The following is a 21845-nucleotide window of genomic DNA, read 5'->3' on the forward strand; positions in this document are numbered from 1 at the left end:
TAAACCATATGAAAACTGGGTCTCCTCTGACTAGCTTGGCATCTGTGAAATGGCTCTTTCCTTATTTTACTCCTACCTTGTTTGATTGTTTCCTCCATTTTTCACTTAGTAGCATCCCCAAGGGGGCTGGTCATCTGTGGTCTTCGGTTTTTGTCTCTCTCTATTCTCCTTACATGACCACACTCAAACTCCTTGCTTCAACTTCCCTCATAGATCTTTCCAGAAAATTTCAGTCACTTCTTAATCCACCTTCTGACTAGACATTTTCACTTAAAGTGCCAAATAATATTTTCTTCCACCATTCTGCTATCTGCTCCTCCTTTTGAATATATTTTTTCAAAGCTTTAAAAATGTTAATCTTGGGGCTTCCCTGGTGGCGCAGTGGTTGAGAATCTGCCTGCTAATGCAGGGGACATGGGTTCGAGCCCTGGTCTGGGAAGATCCCACATGCCGTGGAGCAGCTGGGCCCGTGAGCCACAACTACTGAGCCTGCGTGTCTGGAGCCTGTGCTCTGCAACAAGAGAGGCCGCGATAGTGAGAGGCCAGCACACTGCGATGAAGAGTGGCCCCCGCTTGTCGCAACTAGAGAAAGCCCTCGCACAGAAACGAAGACCCAACACAGCCAAAAATAAATAAAAATAAATAAATTAATTAATTAAAAAAAATGTTAATCTTATTCTTTACTTTTAACTTTTCCTTTTTTTTTTAAATTGAAGTATAGTTGATCTGCAATCTTGTGTTAGTGTCAGGCGTACAGCAATATGATTCAGTTATACATACATATATATATATCTATTATTTTCCAGATTCTTTTACCTTATAGATTATTATAAGATATTGAGCACAGTTCCCTGTGCTATACAGTAGGTCCTTGTTGTTTATCTATTTTACTATATAGTAGTGTGTATATGTTAATCCCAAACTCCTATTTTATCCCTCCTCCCCACTTTCCCCTTTGGTAAGCATAAATTTGTTTTCTATGTCTGTGAGCCTATTTCTGTTTTGTAAATAAGTTCCTTTGTATCCTTTTTTTTTTTTTAGATCCCACATATAAGTGAGATCATATGATATTTGTCTTTCTCTGTCTGGCTTATTTCACTTAGTATGATAATCTCTAGGTCCATCTGTGTTGCTGCAAATGGCATTATTTAATTCTTTTTTATGGCTGAGTAATATTCCATTATATATATATATATATATATATATATATATATATATATATATATATATATATATATATATATATATTCCTCTTTTGTTTTTTGATTTGCTTGCAGAATGGCACCATGACCAACAAATTGGTCAAGCCAGATATCCTGAAAATACCCATAATACTTTCCTTTTATTCCTCTACATACAGCTGACTACTGAGTCCAGTAGTTTTTGTGCCCTGGTATCTGTTGTATCTTTCTGATATTCTTCATCTGACCCCTGCTGCCTGAATTCAGATCTTCATTATTTCTTGTAAAGGCTGTTGCAGAAGCCTTGGAACTATTTCATTTTCTACGTCAGGCTCCTTTGTCCTTTTCTCTGTTCTTCAAGAGCAGGCTATTTTTGCTGAAATGATATTTAAATAGAATTTCTAAGTTTTTAAACTGAGAAATGGCTTGGGAACTATTATGGATTTATAGAAGACCACCTAAAAAGAGTTGGTGGAGGAAAAGTGGATTAAGTGGATAATACTCGTTCAAGTTTTTGCTTTTGATGAATGAAACATTGAAATTTGAATAAATTTTCCTTCTGGTGATCTCTCCTTTCAGGAGGAAGTGTTGGTACTCAATTGAGACACCATATGGACTCCCTACTTTATTGGCATTACCACCTGGACCTTCATATAGTCTTAACACTGGATAATTCTGTCCAGAGTTTAGGCAAACTCCTCTTACCTTGCTGCTGGTGGCACAGCCAGCAACCGTGCAAGCTTTCAGCTGGTATGAATATTCCATAAAAGGTTGAATTCCTTTCGTATCAGAGAAGCTCAACGATGTTCCTCGAAAACGTTCAATTCCATCTCGGAGAAGAATGTAGTAAATAATAGGACCTAAAAGAGGCAGAGAAAGGCCTGAATTTGAGTGTCAGACTCTTTTAACTGTTTGCAAACAAATCAGATGGCTTAGAGTTCTGAAGAAATGGGATAATATAGCATTATTTAATTTTAAATTGTTATTATTTTGCTATGTTCAAGCAGTTCTTAATTACACTCACTCTTATGGAGGAGGTGGATTATTGACATAAATAATCAGTCAGTTGTTTCTTTCCCCTCACTATCAAACATTTACTTTCAAAACTATTCTGCCTTCCCATAACATGCTTTGCTTATTTGAAAGCAGCTCAGATATATGTTGGGATTCAAGGAAAATAATTTTTGGCTGAAAATTTGTGAGGGCTATTTCACAAAATGAATGACTGGTTGACACATACCTGAAGTTTCCTTTATCAGCAAATACTTTTTAGTGGTTAGATGCATGCCAATTAAACGTAGACTACACTAATTTCAATTTCCTTATGGATTTACGGGATTATGTTATTTGAATTTTAAAAATAGCTTAATACCATTTGATTGTATAGGCTTCTTCCAGTTGAGCACTATTACATCATCAAGATGATCCATTTTGGTCCACCTGGGGGGGCTCACTCCCTCAGGCACATCTTCTTTTGTTGTGGCCCTAACAGCCTTGCTGAATCCTCGCCCATAGCTATTCCACGCAGAAATCCTATACTCGTATGTCATGTAGGGTTCCAGGTTCACATCTGGAAAGACAGAAAATCGGACAGCGGGGTTTTTAAAATTTTTATTTTCTTACCATCATATCGAAAATAAATATCAAAACCTTAAACATTTAAAAATAAATACTCGGGGGCTTCCCTGGTGGCGCAGTGGTTGAGAATCTGCCTGCCAATGCAGGGGACACGGGTTCGAGCCCTGGTCTGGGAAGATCCCACATGCCGCAGAGCGACTAGGCCCGTGAGCCACAACTGCTAAGCCTGCGCGTCTGGAGCCTGTGCTCCGCAACGAGAGGCCGTGATAGTGAGAGGCCCGCGCACCGCGATGAAGAGTGGCCCCCACTCGCCACAACTAGAGAAAGCCCTCACACAGAAACGAAGACCCAACACAGCCAAAAATAAAAATAAGTAAAGTAATTAATTAATTAAAAATAAATAAATAAATAAATGCTCAATGCACTAATCCTTTTGTATGTAAATAAAGCTCTAAGATCTTTACTTTCTGAGTCATAAAAAATATTACAAGTGCTTATTAGATGCAGAGATATGAAATTGCACAGAACAGAATTCACCTATTTGAATAGAGAAATATGGATACATTAAAGAAATGATTGAAAAATAAAAGCGCTAGACTAATGTACGTTAGGTGTTAATGCTTCTCAAGTTCATGATCTCTTTACTTCTGTATGAGGCAGGTTTGGTAAGATTCTTTTATAGTTTTATTATTATAAATTTTACCAATTATTACGTTGTCAATATTACTTAAATTATTACATGAATTATAATGTAGTTGTTATGAGATACAGGACTTGGAACTTAGCTTATCATAGTACAATTTTAATGAATAAAAATGAATTCACACTCCACTGTATGTACCATGTATAGTGTACTATATATACTTCCTTCATCTTCTACCAAACCAGAACTGAAACCAAAACCAAAAACAACCAATCTAATTAAAACAACAAAACCAACCTGCTGAGATTTTTGGCCTAGCAAAACTTTTATTAGATAATCATCCACGTGATTCAACGGTGTCCCAAACAACTTAGTTCAGTTTTGAGCTTTAATAACTTCGGAAGTACAAATGCTACAAATTTACCAAAACATTCCTTGAAAGTTTAATTATTTAAATCTGCTTTCCGCTTATTTAATTCTGTGAATTTTGAAGATCTACATATGTATTTTTGTGTGGCAGTTTCCGGATGATCACCAGACAGGGGGATCAGAAGAGGTCCTCCTTGACTGTCTGGCCGCCTGCTCTATCTCCATTGGATGCAGCATTAATTCTCGTTCCATCCACTTGGGTTATTTGACCACATTCTCCTTACATGCAACTCATTACAATAAAGCCTGCCCTGCCTCTTTTATAGAATTAGTATGAAAATAAAATGCAATAAGTTATGCTGCAGAACTTCATAAAATGTAAATTGCTATACAAATGTATTTCCGTCTTCATTTTTTCCAGTAAGAGGGTATTTGCTGCTTTGTACCTGTGATGACCACCAGTGGGTCCCCAGATCCCCCTTCTGTCCTGGTCAGAGACCTCTTGGCCATAGTCTACATTTCCCAGTTTTCTTTGCAGTCTGGTGTAGTCACACGACTGATCTCAACAACGGAAGGAGTGTGGAAGTGACATGGGTAATTTGTGCATCACTTTCTGAAGAGGAAATCACTTGCCTTCTGTTAGCATTCTTACCCCTTCTGATGGGCTGGAACTAAGGGTGTTGTGACAACTCAGGCTGTACCACTTGGAAGCATGAGGAGGAATCCAGATCCTGAATGACCTTGTGGGGCTGAGCTGCCCAGACGGTCCGTCCACTCACCCACAGATGGTAACTATATTTTTGAACCTCTTGCTATAGCAGATTAAACTATTCACTGCGAATAACTGTTATTGTGTAGCCTTCAAGCCCATGTTGCCATTTCTAATTTCAGTTGTGGCAACTGTCCACATTTTATTCCTGTTCTTTCCTCCACTGTATTTCATTCTTCTCCTTTTTGACTCTCTCAAGTCTTAGCCTTACTTCTATATTTTCCTGTGAGGCCTGGTCCTTCAAAGATGTTCCCAGCCCATAAAAGCATTCTTTTTGCTTTACACATAAGGAATCACTTGTTGAAATTTTACCTTTCCTCAACCATCTCTCTCATTTCTCAGAGCTCTTTTTTTCTTTGCCAGAATTTCCAACTATTCTTCTTCTTTTATTTTTAACTTGTTATCTCAAAATCATTTTACATGTTAACATGGGGCTAATATTCTGCTAAATGAGGGTGTTGGGTTTTGGGGCGGTATGTTTGCTCAATATTTACTTGTTAATTGCTGAAAGGTCCCATACATATTTGTCTCCAATCATTTTTTTAGCTAACAGAGCAATCCTTCCAAAAATGTGTATATAATTGTGTCATTCCATTGCTTAAAAAGCTTCACTAACTATCCATTCATTGCGGTATTAAGGTAAACTCTTTAGTGTGGCCTAAAAGGTCTTCATAATCTGACCCCCGCTCTTTGGCCTCCTCTCCATTGCTTTCTCTGTCTTATATGTGCTACATCCTTATGAAGATACTTGTTTTTCAGACCTGCTGGGCTTCCTCCTGCTTCCTGCACTTTGCATGTGCTGTTCTCTCTGCCTGGCCTACCTCCCCTTAAACTGATAGGCTCTAACTTGTCCTTCAGTTCTTTCTTTGGGCACAGTATCCTTCTTGAAGTCTTTCCAGTCTGGGTTAGGTGTCCTTGCAATACTCTTCCAAAGCATCCTATGCTTACCTCTATCATAGAACTTACCTGCACATCGTTTCTCATATTAGAGGTAATTATGTATTAATTTCCCTATCTCTTCATATTAGCTTCAAATCCTGATGGAATTTCCTGCTAGTTTTCAAGTTATTGGTCCTCATATACTGACTGGTTATTAGTAAGGATTTAATAAATGTTTTTGATAAATAAATGATTGTAAGAACAAATGAATTTTGGTCAGCACTGGTGGTTGTAGCTTTTAATTATCAATTTCTAAAAATGGTTGACTTTTCATCTAAATTGGTCTCAGTGGAATTTGTTTGAGCATCATTTGAGCGCTTAATTTTTTTTCATGAAAAGTAGAATTTTGTTATTTTTCATATTCAATTTATAGTGTTTTCTGGTAGGCAAACCGATCTGAAATATGGATGTTAAAAGCCCCTGCAATATTATATCAGTAGGTGGAAACAGCTATTCTCTTCTGGAGAGGTCTACTGCAAATATGTCTTAAAAACCCTTCAAAATCTGGACCTTGATTACCAAGGGCAGATAAAAGCCGAGAACTGTCTTAGAAGAAAACCAAGTAATTTTAAAATGAGGGTTCATGACTTAAATCTGTAGCTGGGAGTGGGAAGAGATTAGCAGTCCAACTGTTTTCTATCCGGAGGCTTTTCCTACCTAAAGGCATTCCAATAAATATTTTTTTGTTTGCTTACAGTGTGCTAAATCTAAAAATAAGGTAAAATTAAACAGGGATGTTCTATGCACGTGGATACTTCAATCTGGTAGGAGAGACGAGACAAGTGTCCCGATGCCTATGACACATACATGGTAGAAGTGGAGAATGGCATGACCGTGCGTCACAGGAGCACAGAGGAGAGAGGGGGCTGGACTTGGGAAGCCTAAACTGAGAACGTGAATTCTGACCTTGGCCTTGAGTGTGATGGTTAAGAAGAACATTTCAGGTGGAAGGAACTGCTTGAGGGAGGTTTGGAGCACTCCGAAAGGACCCCTATACCATGTGGTGTCCACTACATCTGCAGCTCCTAAAGATGACATAATTTGAACCTGACTATTACCACAACAAGTTACTTTTACAGATCTGACCCTCAGTTTCCTCATCTGTGAAATGAGCATACTTACCTGATTGCTTTATGGGTAAATTAAGATAAGGTTTAAAAATGTTTAGCACAAAGGGGGAGTGGCAGAGGGAGGGACTGGGAGTTTGGCTTTAGCAGATTGAAACCATTATATATAGGATGGATAAACAACAAGGTCCTACTGTATAGCACAGGGAACTATATCCAATCGCCTGTGATAAACCATAATGGAAAAGAATATTAAGAAATGAATGTATAGATGTATAACTGAATCACTTTTCTGTAAGCAGAAATTAACACAACATTGTAAATCAACTGTACTTAAAAAAAGAAAACTGTCTAGTACAACACTGGAACTAAATAATACTCAGTAAACTTTATCTCTATTCCTTCCTTCCCTTCCTAATCTACTCCCTCTCATCCCAGTATCCTGCTTTACTGTTTTCCTCCTCAAGGTTTGCCATTATCACCCACCATTGGCTGGGTAAGGCAGAATGATGAGTCATGATGGAATTCAGTGGTTTTATTGTTTATTTGACCTCAGCTGGCTTGAATTATGTCACTTAAATGTATTCCATTTGACTCTAAACAATAGGTGTGTGTACACACACAGTTACACACGCACATCTAATTTTTCAAAAAACAGAAACTTAAGCAGGGACTTAAGTAAATGGATGAAATGTAATAGATGGCAGAACTATTTTGGAGATGATCCTAAAATTTACAGCGTCTTTCACCTGACTCAGCCAAGCCTAAGAATCACTATTTTGGACTAATGCAGTAGGGCTAAGATGGGGCTTGGAAATTACTATTTTCAATAACCATGAAGGTTCTTGTTCCCAAGATGATGGCCATCTTGGGGAAACACCAGGCTGCAGGAGAGCACAGTCTCTGGCCCCAGACCCAAGATCAGGAAAGGGATACTGATGTCACTGAGCAGTCTGTCTCCTCCTTGGAGTGATGCTACCAGGTCTTAGTGAGCAGACGGGTTTCTACCTCTTTTCTGCTTGGAAGAATAACAACATTCATTCATGGCTCTTATTGAAAGCCTGCGTTCCAACTTTTGAGAAAGAAAATTAGGCTCATTGCAAATTAACTGGATATACCATAAAAGGTCACGTAACTAATTTATTTCCCTGTTCTTCATTCTCTACAGGCTTACTTTAAAATAGAGTACAACCTTGTTAAAATTTCGACTCTGAAAAACTTTAAACTACTAACTTTGACCAGATCCAGATTGTGCCTTTAACTACCTGGTAACTATCTGGCTCATAAGTATGATGGAATTAATTGATATGAGGTGAAGGAGGGAGTTGAGGTCAGAGTGAAGGAAATCTGCGTTTTCAGCAGCTTTTCGCCCCCCCCCCATTCTAAGCCACGGGCAGGTGGCTCCCTTTCTGTTACCTGTGAAGGAGAGTGTGCTTACACTTCCCATATGAACAGGTTCTTCAGCAGATGAGCACATTTCTTCCACTGATTCCTTCCCGATGGAATTGCGAGATCCTCTTATCACAGTACAAATGTGGCTGGTAAAGTTGAAGTCACACCTGCCACAGTGTGCTGTGGCTTCCATAGACACCGGGCAGACGGTCCTGCAGACTTTAGTTTCCTAAGTCAAGCGGTAGAGGTGGGGCGGGGGGAAAGGAATTGAAAACGTTCATTTAGACATGTGTGGCGTAGGTTTTTACAACTCTCAAATGAAATTTTCTTGTGCTTAGTTCATGAATGAACACCTCAAAATTCATAAAAAGAAATGAGGGCAGTCTGTATACTAGAAAGAGCAGTTACTTCGAAATGACACAGATCTGGATTCAAAATCCAGTTTTGCAGCTTATTGGTGTTGTGACCTTGAACGAGTCTCTTATCCACTCAAAGCCTCAGCTTCTTCCGTCAAAGAATAGAAATTCAATTTACTATGCGGGTTTGTTTGAATGACTCAAATGAGATAACGTAAATGCCTTACACTTAGTAGATATGCTATAAATAATAACAGGAGTTGTTATTTTATTACTGTTACTTTGACACTTTCCTAATGGAGTTTTAGACAAAATAAAGAATGTGAAATTTGAGAATCTGCACTTCTTGTGCCCTTGGCAAATTTGGACTAATAAGAAGTATTCTGCATCCAAGTTTTAGAAAATTTAAATATTTCATGAACTGTCATTATAATCATTATTATTTATATTTATAAACTTTTTCTCTGGTGAATCTCTGGACATTTTATAGCTATTGATAAGTACTAGTAGGCTCTAATCTCAGAAAATGAAATACTTCACCATCCCAAATTACAGGAGATATAAATAAGGCAATATTCTTATAAGGCAAAGCTCTACTTCATCTTCCCTTTTTATAGGTAACATAACTTATTTAAAATCATTTTTGTTATTTAAAAGTGATCTACATTCAATCTGTCTCTTTACCTAAAATAAGTTAAATTATTTTCCCAACGATCATCAAAGTAAAGCTGCTTCAGAAAAATATAGTTGGATTTCCATTTAAATATGGTGAATCGAACATGTGCATTTATCTTCATTTCCTCTTAAAGCCCAACCAAATGACAATAAAGGAATATGGCAAGTCCAAGGAAACAGGAAGGGAAGTAACACACGTTTTTGGAAGCTGGGAAGTGGATGGATGTGGCAGAGACAAGGCTATGTGCCCAGGAGTGCCCATTTTTGCCTTTTCTCCCCTGGAACGCTAGATTTTCAAGTCCGGCTACAATAGGAAGAGTCATGTGACTAGAAATGTCTGTGTGACTGTGTACAGAAGAGATGCATTCTGCATCCAAGGAAGACACATACATGTGCAATCATCCACTCTCTCCTTTTTCCACTGTGAAGTCTCACAAGATGGAAGCGACTTGGGTTCCTGAGATGTTGCATGGAGAGCTGCCAGTCTCACACTGGACTGTCACATGAAAGGTTTAAAAAAATTCATTCTGTTGACCCATTCCATACATGAGTATGTCTGTTTTTACCTCAGCATAGTCCAGTGTATTCTAGCAAAAACACAAATTAGTACTTTGAAGTTGGATGTTGTCTTAACAACAATAACAAAACCCTAAAGTATGTGGCATTGGCTTAGGGTTAAGCAGGCCGTGGCAAAGAAACACGTACTGGGCTTTGGGAAGCTGAGGAGGTCTGTTGTGCTATGGCTAAATATTCTGCAAACTCTGCTCTGGGATAACTGTCAAAGCAAGCCAAGTGTTCCTGAGCTCACCACTCTGGGGAAGATGTCATAGCTTAGAACATGAGCAGTATGTGTGCTGTTAGAGCTGCATTTGGCCAAGTATTAGAAAAATGAGAAAAACTTAGAAAATAATTGGTGAAACTAAAAAAAAAAAAATAGAGAGGGTCCACTGGAAGATATAAGCCAGGAGCCAGAGTGGGAAAGCTAAACGCAATTCTGCATATTGCATAGTGAGAACCCCAGCCCTCTTTGCTACTGGATACTCCATATGGCAGCCAGGCATGTATGCCATCCCGATGTAGGATGGAGTATTAAGGATACTTCTTTAAGTATTAAAATAGTACCAAGCTTAAACCATAATGGAAAAGAATATGTAAAAGAATACATATATATAACTGAATCACTTTGCTGTACAGCAGAAATTAATACAACATTGTAAATCAACTACTTCAATAAAATAAATTAAAAAAACTAAAATTTTATAGGCAAAAAATAGTACAAAACAAATGAGACAATTCAAAGAATAAAGCAAACAAACAATTAAAAAACCAACAATGGAATGAATATTTCCAGAATGATTAAAAAACAGACGTTCCATGAATGAAACAAGAGTAGGATGATTAAGTAATAATCAGCAAACAAGAAAGAGCACTTAAAAACTAAAAAATAATATGATAGCTAAAAAAACCCCCACAACAAATCAATAGAAAGGTGGAAAGATATAGTTAAGGCAATATCTCATCACATTGAAAAAGATGAGGAGTTAATCAATAGGCAAGAAACAAGAAGAAAAAATTAAAATATCAGTTTAGGAAGTCCAACACCCAAGTGATCAGTGAAAACAGACAAAAGAAGGGGCAAAGTATCAAAGAAATAATAAAATAATAGTCCCTGGATTGAAGTCCATAGACCCCACCTTGAAAAAGTCCACAAAAAGTATATCATTATGAATATTAATAATAATGATGATAATAACATCTACATAGAGGCACATTGCCATGAAATTTTAGAAAAGCAGAATAAAGAGAATGTCTTAAAAACTGTCATAGGAAAAACGACATGGTTACCTACAAAGAAACAGGAATCAGAATAGCAATGAAAATTAAAAAATGCAGAAATGCCTTCAAAATCCTGTGTAGAAATAATTTTTGACCTTGAATTGTATACCTAGCTAAGCTATCAATCCAATGGGAAATAGAATTACAATAATTTCAGACATCAAGCTCTCAAAACATTTACCTTTCATGCACCTATATCCAGGGAGATAATTTTTCAAAAGAAGGTGGCAAAAAGGGACACCTGGGGTTCGAACACAGGAAAACCAACACAGAGGAGGAGTGAAAGGAATTCCCAAACTAACAGCTTAGGGAAGATGGGCTGGGACAGCTGTGCAGAAATCCCACAGTGATCCAGTCCAGATTGGAGCAGGAATTGGAAGACTCCAGGAAAGAGGTCTTCAGGAAACAAAATGGGATCTATGGATTGAACTTTACCTATAACACACTGCTTGATTCAGCATTCAGAAAATCTCCTAATCATAATCATTTAAATATGAATTTTAAATACAACTGTTAATTGACCTTCATAGAGCCAATTCAAGCCAACTTAAAAGATTATGGTTATATCCTGAACTTCCTCCTTAAATAATGGAAGCTGTCCCTTCTTGACCAAAATGAGATGCCTGGGAATCAAATGTGAGGTGGGCAATAATGAAACGCACAGTTGTGAGTGATGGTGTCATTTCTGAAACTAACAGGTTTTCTATCTTCATTCTTCAAATATGAGTGCCCCTTTAAGGAGAGTTTTTTATATAGATGCTTCCTAACTCGTTATTTTAAAGGCACGTTCTTGCAACATCACCAGCTCTTTAAGACCAAAAAATACTAAGTATTGAAGAAAAATGTCCTAGTCAAAACTTCTGAAAACACTGGCCTGGAATAAATTTTGGAACATAGTGTTGGATAGATTTCTTTCATAGAACTGACTACGGTTGTGTTCAAATCAAATCGATTCTTAAAAAATTTTGTAGACAAAACCTTACTACTTTTGTTGGGTGTTTTGTATGGTTATTCGCTTCATGAAGTACCTACTCTCTTCAACAATTTTATGTGTTATCTGTTTTTTCCTTTCTTTTTTTAAATTTTAATTTTATTGGAGTATGGTTGATTTACAATGTTGTGTTAGTTTCAGGTGTACAGCAAAGTGATTCGGTTATACATATCTTAATATTCGTTGCCACAAATCGCTTGCTGGGGCCTTAAAAATCTCAAGACTTATGGACCATTCGACAGACCATGACATCCACACAATGATTGTGTAGTTGCCTCACTCAGCAAGAGCTCTTCTATTGTCTGTGACCAAAGCACCGATTTTTAGCCATCTCTTAGTGACAAATTACTACCAAACATAGTAGGGTGTTTGTTTTTTAAATGCCCATAATCCTTTCCTTAAACTGGTAGGTTTCTAGATTGCTGGGTCAAGTTTAATGCTAACAAACATGGCATGGCTGTATGTGGAGCATCTCAACGTACACACATAAATGATGCACCCACAGGCCTATTCATTTCTGTGGTTGGCTGGCTTTTGCTGATCTTGCACTGTCTTAAGGAATATGATAGAAACACAGTGAAGTGAATCTGCTGTATGTAAGTTCTCTATGAAAGGAAAGTGATGGCCTATGGTTGGGGGGCTAGAGAAAAGAAGCTGAATTTCCCTTCATCTCCCTCCACAGCAACATGCCGGCTCAGACTTTCTGTCTGCACTAATCTGAAGTGCTGGTAAAGCTTCCTGAGAACAGCTAATCATTATTAATTCCTTTAGAATTCATTGCAATAACATCAATCATAGCGAACTCATTTGGTATTAATATGGATGTAATGTGAAAATGAATAATGCACACAGGAGTTTTTATATTCCTATTTTAGAAAAATAGTTATGAACAATGTATTTCTCTTTCCATTGTCAAATCAGCCCGAGAGGTTTTCTATCAATTACCTTCATCATCATTCCAGTTGAAATCTTGTCAGAGCAAACATATTTCAAAGGATTATATCCAACTCCATTACAGCATTTCTGGCTCTTTGGAATAAGTTCAGTCTCACAGCATTTTACTGGCACTGGGTCATTCTTTTTAACGTGTGCTTTAGACTCTCCACTGGAAGCTGAGCAGCATATGGTATCTGACATATTCATATAATCCTGCCCACAACAGAACATCCCTGCAACAATAAAATGTTATATATGAATATGAAATAAAAAAAGAGAAGAAAACTGAGGCTGCTATAAAGTTTGGTATAAAAATGTCAGACTCAGGCAGTTCCTGAAGCGGTACGATAGCTCAGGTAGCATTTCCCTACCAAGGTGACTTAAATGTACAGTGAGGGGTCCTTCTGACCAAGAGCAGTAGACACTAATTAGGTAAAGAACACACAAGAGGAAGTGTTCTAAAATCATTCAGCAGGGGGCCAAATTTCTCCTAAGCGCCATAAAAAATGATCTGATTTCTGTCATGAGAACTGCCTGCCCATTTTGTAATGATAACATCTTGTTGCAGAAGAAGGGGTAGTTAAACCACAGGAACTCAGAAGAAATCTTTAGAAATTCACAAGGGAGAAGAGGTCACCCAAGCACTCTGGGATAAGAGGCTAGACAGTGGAGAGGTAGCACCATCCTAGAACTGGAGACTTTGCACAAGCATCTTGTAAGTTTCTGCCTGCCTTTGTCTAAGATACAGATATTTGATTCTTGTGAATCCAGCAGCAACTGTAACCATTCTTTGGTCATGAGATAGATTTGTATTCAAAACCAGTTGAGTGCACTCACTGATCAGGTGAACCATTTGGCCACCATTCTTCGAGCTGCCCTAGACCCATCACTGGACGTGGCTAAGAGGTTGGGGTGGTGGCCAAAAGACCTTGCAGGGAGGATCATTGATCTCCACTTCTCGATGAAAGACAGGTGTGCCTGAGATACCAAACAGCCTCCTTTCTCCCACCCGATTCAGTGTAACTGCTTGTGTTCACATCATTTAGATCTTGCCATAGAAGAGACACAGCAGAAATATAGACATAAAAGGCTGAATAAATAAACAATGTACTAGAGTCAGATTAAGCTAGAAATTAAGATGCCTATACCCCATGTCACAGGGCTATCAGAATAGAATTTATATCCAGTTATATAGCAGCGCAATGTGATGAATGATTTATTTTCATTAGAATTTTGTTTATTTATTATTAGTCCCAACTGATAACGTAAAGAACCTCAACTGCAAAGGGCCCTGGGGTCCCGAATTGCTCAATCTGGTCCTGTACAAACAGCTACATTATGAAAGACACTCCTAATAATAGACCAATGAGTTTTAAGTGCTTTCCAGTTTATAAAAAAAATCATTGAAAGTAGACACTGACTTGCCACATGCCTTAAGAAAGATGTTTATCCACACATGACTCCAAAGAACACTCTCATTGATCTTTCAACTTTAAAAACATCTCTCTCAATATTAAAAATTTTGTATTTATGATTAATGATATACATTGATCATAACTGCATTTCGACATCATGTTTAAAGGTGATAACTGTTCAAAGTAATTGGCTTAAAAGTAAACTGTTTTCTTTGGTGCTTTATTAATAATTTTAGTTGTATTCACATTTCCAGGGGAAGTTCTTTCAAATAGGTACACACAGCAGGGCTATCATTGTAGTCTGAGTCTTGATTATGATGGGTAAAATTCACACACTGTCTCACACACACACACACACACACACTAAAAAGAAAAATCCACAGCTTCAAGTTTTATATTGTTTGGGCATTTTTTTTTCTGCTGCTTTCTGATCAGACATTTAATTACAACCTTGGATTCTTTGCTGTCATTTTTTTTTTTTCTCCAGCAGTTTTCTTAAAATAATTCATGTTTCTATTTTAAAGAGCAATCAAAATCTGAAAACTGGCCCTTTAGGGAGCAGAATACATTCTCCACCTCTACTCCCAAATTACTTTACGGTCTCACCATGCTTTAAGTATAAAATCAAAATGCAGACATTGACCTAATTCCAAACTCCTAATCAGCCATCTGATCGTTCTGAGGGACTTTTGACAGGTCAACTAAAATTTTGATAATGAACTGTTTTTACACTAGAAAAAAAGGATGCTTTCTTTCACAAAGAGCTTCATCTTTGTTTCACCGAATTAAAATTTAAAGCCAAGATTTCACTCACATAACAAGAAGTGACTCCCTTTCTAGTTTCTTTGGTAAACCATTACTTCTTTAATTATTATCAACCTTGTTCCAGTGTGATAAATTGCTAATTACTTAATACCCTAATCAGCGTTCATTCTTTGCACAGATAAACTGTGACAGTGCCATTAATTTAAATAGTAATTTCACTTAATGGCCAGAACGGCACACCAGATTTTTATGCAGCATTTTCTGAAGACTGCATCCATCACTGCAATATTCTGACATAAAGATGTCTGACGTGCACTAACTCACTTAGGGAGAGCAGATGTTGCCGAGCAGAGCTTGGTAGTAATTCCCATAGTGCATCACTTCAGCATGAATGAGCTGCAAATTCAGAGACAGACAATCTTCTGAAACTGCATTGCAATAACTTTTGACCCTACCTAATTTATCACATGGAGCACTTGACTTTTGAACTTTGACACACAGAAATCACAGTTTTAAATATGCCCAAAGAAAACCAAAATGGGTCATGTATTATTGATGGATTGATCTACACTTCCAGAGGCTCTTCATTAAATTTGTACAAAGGAGGAGATTCTCTTTGAACAAGATGCAGATGTTATTAAAGGGGTAGTGTATGCACTGAACTATTAGATATTTATTTCTGAGATCAAACAGCCTATATTGTCTTTCCAAACAGTGCATATATCCAAAGGATAGCTTCCGTTGCATTGGATACAACTGAGAAAAGAGTGAAGGAAAGAATTTTTTTACTCATAATGTTATGAATACTTCCAATATGTTACTAACACTTAATTAATGTCCATGGCTGAAAGGAGAGCATTTATAAACATACAGTGCTGATGAATTTCTAAATTGCTAATTCTGTACAACAAGTGTGCCATTTTCCTAAGAGTTATCCAAGAATTATCATGCTTTTGAGTTAAAAATAGTACAGTCATAAAAAACAGAGTCTAGAATATGACAAATCATTGTGGAACTCTGGGATTGACCATGGGGACCACATTTTAAGCCAAGGAATTATACTTCAGGCCTGGAAGAATGTAAAAAAAAACAGGTTTGTGATTAGTCATTCTCAGGACAAACATAAAGTTGATGGCAGAGCATGAAAGAAAAGAAATGCATCTTGTCTTCACTAGCAGCTGGCTCTATGGCTACCACCACAAAACTGAGACAGGGTAGGGTAAAAATGTTCCCCAGATCATTGCAATGTATTTTATAGCATTTATACATTACACGTCTCAAAAGGTCATTATGTCATATGGAAATCTTCCTGGGAAATCTTTCAATACACATCTTACACAATGGATTTCTATGATGTATTTTCCTCTCTGCAAAGTCCCCAGATTCCATCTTATGTAACAGGGGTAGTCATTCATTTGACTGATGTCAGAGTCTAGGACATGGAAAGTCAGTACTTTATTCTAGAACAGTTTCAACCCAGAGTTTCATATCCAAGGTTGCATGGAGAACACAGATAATAGAAATAAAGCAATATGTTCCAAAGGTATGTCATGATTAGTTCCTCATGGCTAACAGAAAATCCTGTCCTCTTTGCCTGATAGAGAGGCTTTAAGTTTCATCTTTTAATATGAAGGGGTATAATCAAGTCCAATCTAAGATTGATGGCACAAATGATAAAACCATATAAGCAAACACTACGAATAAAAAGAGTAATAAAGAGGTTTAAAATATATTCAAAGAAAATGGTTAAGAATACATATCCACTGAAATGACAAGCATGACTTTCATCCCGAGGTACCTGTGTAACACTCCTACACAACTCATCTGCCCAGAGAGAGCACTAAAAACATAAATGCTACTCCAGCACTTCTGTTCCAACAGCATCTGTTAATTCACTCCATTTATAAAATACATATTGACAAAGACAACTGAACTGGGACCAGGGAGATTTGATTTGGTGTGAGAAAGTCAATTCAATGTGATTTTGTTAAAGGGTTCCTGCAGGCAAATAAAAGAGTTTAAGTAATAAAGTACATAAAGAGATGTTTTACGAGCCAGCCCGGTGTCGTGGCAGGCACACAATGCCAGACAGGGAGAGAGGCCAGCCTTAGGAACAATATTATGAGATCCAAACCCTCAAGCAGCAGGTATGGTGTTGCTAGGTCGAGGAAAGAAAGGGCCATATGGATATTCTGGAAGGTCACTAAGGTCACAATCATTAGGGGGCGACAGGAGGGAGAGGCAACAGGGAGAGGAAAAAGACATGTGGAACGTGTCTGCTTTCAGTGAAACCTGCAGGGAGGTCAAGAGACTAAAAAGAGATTTTTTTTTTTCCTTTTTAAAAGGCTCATTCTTTCAGTCCGCCATGATTACCAGAGTTGGTGGAACTGTTGAAGGTCAGGGGAAACTCTGGAGCTAATTTTGATTCACAGGAATTGAGGGATGGCACAGCTTGCTTAGGAAATAGTTGGCTAGCACGTATATCATATTGAAGTACACCAGTGATTCTAAAATTTGGGCCCATGGACGGACTTCAAGGGCGTATGAAATGGCAAAAAAATTTTTGTGTGTATCCTACATATTATTATTTGAAGTGAGGGTTTGTAACTTTCAAAAGATTCTACCAGGAGTGTACGACCTCCAAAAGATTAAAAGCCTTTGTCCTAGAGGACAGTGACCTCTATTCCGTTTCTTAGAACAGGCACTTCTGGCAAGAGTTTTAACTGACTTATCTTGCCTTCTCCTTCACATCCACTCTGCCACCCAAATCTAATTTATCTCCTTAAATCACTGTTCTCATCATCGCATTGACTATTCCCTGAGTACCAAATAATGTTCAAATCCTTTCGGCTTCTCAGCTTTATCTCCCTCTATTTCCTTACACACGGCATCTTCCTCCAGTCAACCCAACTGCTCACTCCTACCTAGACATGCTTTGCAGGCTGTTAATTTCACACTTCAGCTCAAACCATGCCCTTTAGCTGAAACGTCCTTCTTCCATCCACGTGTCTCAAAATCCTGCTCATTGTTTGCGGTTCCAATCAGTGGTTTAGCTTTCTTCATCATCTTGGCTGGAGTGATCACTCAGTCTTAAGATTATGCTTGTATTCATCCCTCTCTTATGCCTGTGTTTAACCTTACAGGTACTTTTCTCCTTGATTAGATTGCAAGTCCTTAAGGATAAAAATGGAATCTTAGGCATTTTTACACTCACAAAGCACTAAGAATGATATTTCGAATATAGTCGCTACATGGTACATGTTTATTGAATGAAGGAATATGGCAGTTGACTTAAAAAAAGCAACAGATGAGCAACAATGCTAAAATGAGACAGTTTACTTCTGTTTTCAAACTCTGACTCATTACGGTATGGGGGGGGCAGCACTTTTGCATCCCCACTACTCCATGACCATGGTTCTATCTTTAATGGACCTGTTTTTAGCTAACACATCTAAAGGAGAGTTACTCAACTGGTTAGTCATAGTACAGGATAACTAACTAATGGCCATGAATTTCTAGCAGACCTGATTACTAAGCCTTAAAGCAGTGGGTCTCAAAGTTTGGTGCCAGGACCCTTTTATACTTTCACAAATAATTGAGGACCCCAAATAGCTTTTGTTTATATGGGTAAGATTTGTTGATATTTACTAGGTTAGAGCCTAAAACTGAAATGTTTGAAATAGATATTCATTAATTCATTTAAAATAATGATAAATATACAACATGCTAACATACATATTTATGAAAAAATAAACATATTTCCAAACTGAGAAAAATTAGTGAGAAGAATGACATTGTTTATATTTTTGCAAGCCCCTTTAATGTCTAGCTTAATAAAAGTAACTGAATTCTCCTATCTGCTTCTGCATTCAACTATTGCAATATCATGGAAGCAACCTAAACGCCCATCAACAGATGAATGGATAAAGAAAATGTGGTAGATATACAATGGAATACTACACAGCCATAAAAAAGAACGAAAATTTTGCCATTTGCGGCAACACGGATGGACTTGGAGGGCATTATGTTAAGCTAAATAAATCAGACAGAGAAAGACAAATATTGTATGTTATCATTTATATGTGGAATCTAAAAAAATACAACAAACTTGTGACTATACAACAAGAAAGAAGCAGACTCACAGATATAGAGAACAAATTAGTGGTTACCAGTGGGGAAAGGGAAGGGAGGAGGAACGAAGTAGGGGTAGGGGATTAAGAGGTACAAACTACTATATATAAAATAAATAAGCTACAAGGATAGATTTTACAGCACAGGTAATATAGCCAATATTTTATAGTAACTATAAATGGAATACAACCTGTAAAAATTGTGAATCATGATACTGTACACCTATAACTTATATAATATTGTACATCAACTATACTTCAATTAAAAAAAATCTGTTGCAATATTACATGTCATGTAACCTCTGGAAAACTCCACTGTATACTTATGAGAGAATGACAGTGAAAAAGGCGTATAATAGTTCAGTATTCTTGTGAAAATAGTTTTGTTGTCATAGACACCACCAGAGGTCTTAGAGACCCTCAGAAATCCCCGAGCCATACTTTAAAAGTCACTGCCTTAGAGCTTAGCACACATACACAGCACCTTTTCTTCTAACTTGGGCACACTTGTGATGTGTAGTCAATGTCTCATTTTTTTCTGGTCATCAGAAAATGTTGGCAACTTGGTAGTTATACTGGGCCTGTTCATCAGACTTGATAAACATTGATATGGTTGGGGTTGGAGAGTATCCAATGCTTGTTCAGGTATCAGAATGCTCAGGAAGGTTAAGAGCATGGACTCTATGAATGGAGTTAGAAACTCTTCTTAGTCACAGTGGCAAGAAATTCATGGGCAGATCTCCCAGACTCCCTTGCATTTAGGTATCGATAGATAGCTGAGTTCCAGTCAATGAAATGTTAATAAAACTATTTGCTATTTCTAGACCTGGCCAAAAAACAAACAAACAAACAAACATACCCATACCTGTTATTTCATACTCTTTTTTTCTTCTGACTGCAGACAACTCCCAGGTGACCCGAGAAGCTACCTGTTGAAAATGACAGCACTTCCAACAGCCAGAATGACTGTGGGAAAGAGATCTTACCCTGAAGATATGTTCACACCACAATACTATTATATGGGAAAGAAATGAACCTCTATTATCTTTGAGCCTTTATATATTTTGAGGTTCATTTACAGTAACAGTGTTACCTAAAGTAAAACAGCCACTTACTAGATGTGTGATCTGGAAAAAGTTTTTAACTTCTGTACTTCTGTTTCCTCATCTGTAAAATGGAGATAATAATAGTACCTACCTCATAGGGTTGCTGTGAGGTTTAAATGTGTTAATGTGTGTGAAGTACACAGAACTCAGCTTGGCAAATAGTGAACATGGAATGTTGCCTACGTTTTGTTGTTGTAATTTGTCTCCTTCTCCTTGTATACATCTTCTAGCCAATAAGCAGCGTTCAGGAAACACTGAGCTGGATTTCTTGACTGGACTTTGGTTATCTTTAGAATACTAACCTTTTATGTCTACAATCCATAGGGGATATTTCTGAAATGACTTATGTGTCTATACCAGACACTTGTGTATTATATGATTTAATACATCATTCATTTTTAAGAAGATCTTGGGAGGTTGGTTTTTGCTGTTTGTTTTTGTTTTTTTGGTCTTACCTGGCAAACTCAACTTTCTTGTTACCTTATAGTACAGATCCAGGTGCCCTGTGCCATTTCTTGGAGATAATCCTTAAATTCCTTAGGTCAATGAAAATGTCATAATTGAAATCTAATTCTGTTGTATATAGGACAACTAGCCACTCTTACTATTTTCTGGACAGTTGATGGAGATCAACATAATGACATGGGACTATCAACCACTTTGACAGTATATACATTAAAATCTTCCGTTAAATATGTCCTACTGGGTTGGATTAAAAAATGCATAAGATGGATACAGTGTGGATCCAGAGAGGTGATTTATAGCTTCACAGAATAGTAAGTGCCTTGGAAATACACTTGATGGTCGTACAAAGATAAAATAAGAAACTAGAAATCAGGTATTTTTTTTGACTCAAAGAAGGAGATGAATTTTTCTCACACTGGGAGGATTGAAATTTAGTTACGAATAACTTAATTTGGCATTTCTTCCTTATTTAAGGGCTATCAAAATACTGAGAGTCTAGTATGCTTATTAAGGCACAAGATTCTGGTACACCCAGGATTGATACTTTTAATATGTTTTGATTATTTAGTTTCATTATTGAAGTGCTCTTCTTAATAGTTTTCATCAGAACTTACTTTATTTTACTATTTTACTATTTTACTTTTGACCATGCTGTGTGTCTTGCGGGATCTTAGTTCCCCGACCAGGGATTGAACCCGCGCCCTCGGCAGTGAAAGCATGGAGTCCTAACCACTGGACCTCCAGGGAATTCCCCATCAGAATTTTACACAGAAGAGAATGTGTACAAGAACATGGTATTTAACAATAACACTATAATAATTTAAATAATTGTTACTTGTATTATGGATAACTCTTTGATGGTTTTTAAAAAGAGAAGAAATTAAAGAAAGACAGCAGAGAGTTCATGGTTCATCTCCATCAAGATATTATGATGTCCTGAAGTCTTAACTTGGAGGGACTGGAATTCCAATGCATACTAGTTGCAGGGGTAGATTTATCTTGATGCTCAGGAAAATTGATCTTCAAGGCCTTTTGCTTGCATGAGCCCCTTCCAAGGCAAGCATGGATATATTTTTATAAAATTTGTGAATGTATAATATTTAACTACAATTTGTTATGGCCACTATCCCTTGCCCTTTTAACTTGTCCTCTGTCATACATGTCCACATACTGATTGAGATTAGGGTAACCATGGACATTTATGAACTCAAACTAAGGGGAAGTTGAGTCTG

At 37.3% G+C, this 21845-nt stretch overlaps 1 protein-coding gene across 1 annotated transcript in view; it reads right to left on the reverse strand.

The window, feature by feature from the left end:
* The window catches only part of USH2A (usherin), a 783103-nt gene that overhangs the window by 179549 nt on the left and 581709 nt on the right, over window positions 1–21845 (reverse strand). The window contains exons 50-53 of the mRNA XM_082362477.1: window positions 12742–12965; window positions 7963–8167; window positions 2554–2751; window positions 1887–2041 (exon numbers count right to left, since the gene is read on the reverse strand). Coding sequence (XP_082218603.1) covers window positions 1887–2041; window positions 2554–2751; window positions 7963–8167; window positions 12742–12965 — 782 coding nt within the window. The remainder of the gene's footprint in view (window positions 1–1886; window positions 2042–2553; window positions 2752–7962; window positions 8168–12741; window positions 12966–21845) is intronic.

The sequence above is a fragment of the Balaenoptera borealis genome, assembly GCF_965194805.1.
Source record: "Balaenoptera borealis genome assembly, chromosome: 1".
Taxonomy (NCBI): Eukaryota; Metazoa; Chordata; class Mammalia; order Artiodactyla; family Balaenopteridae; genus Balaenoptera; species Balaenoptera borealis.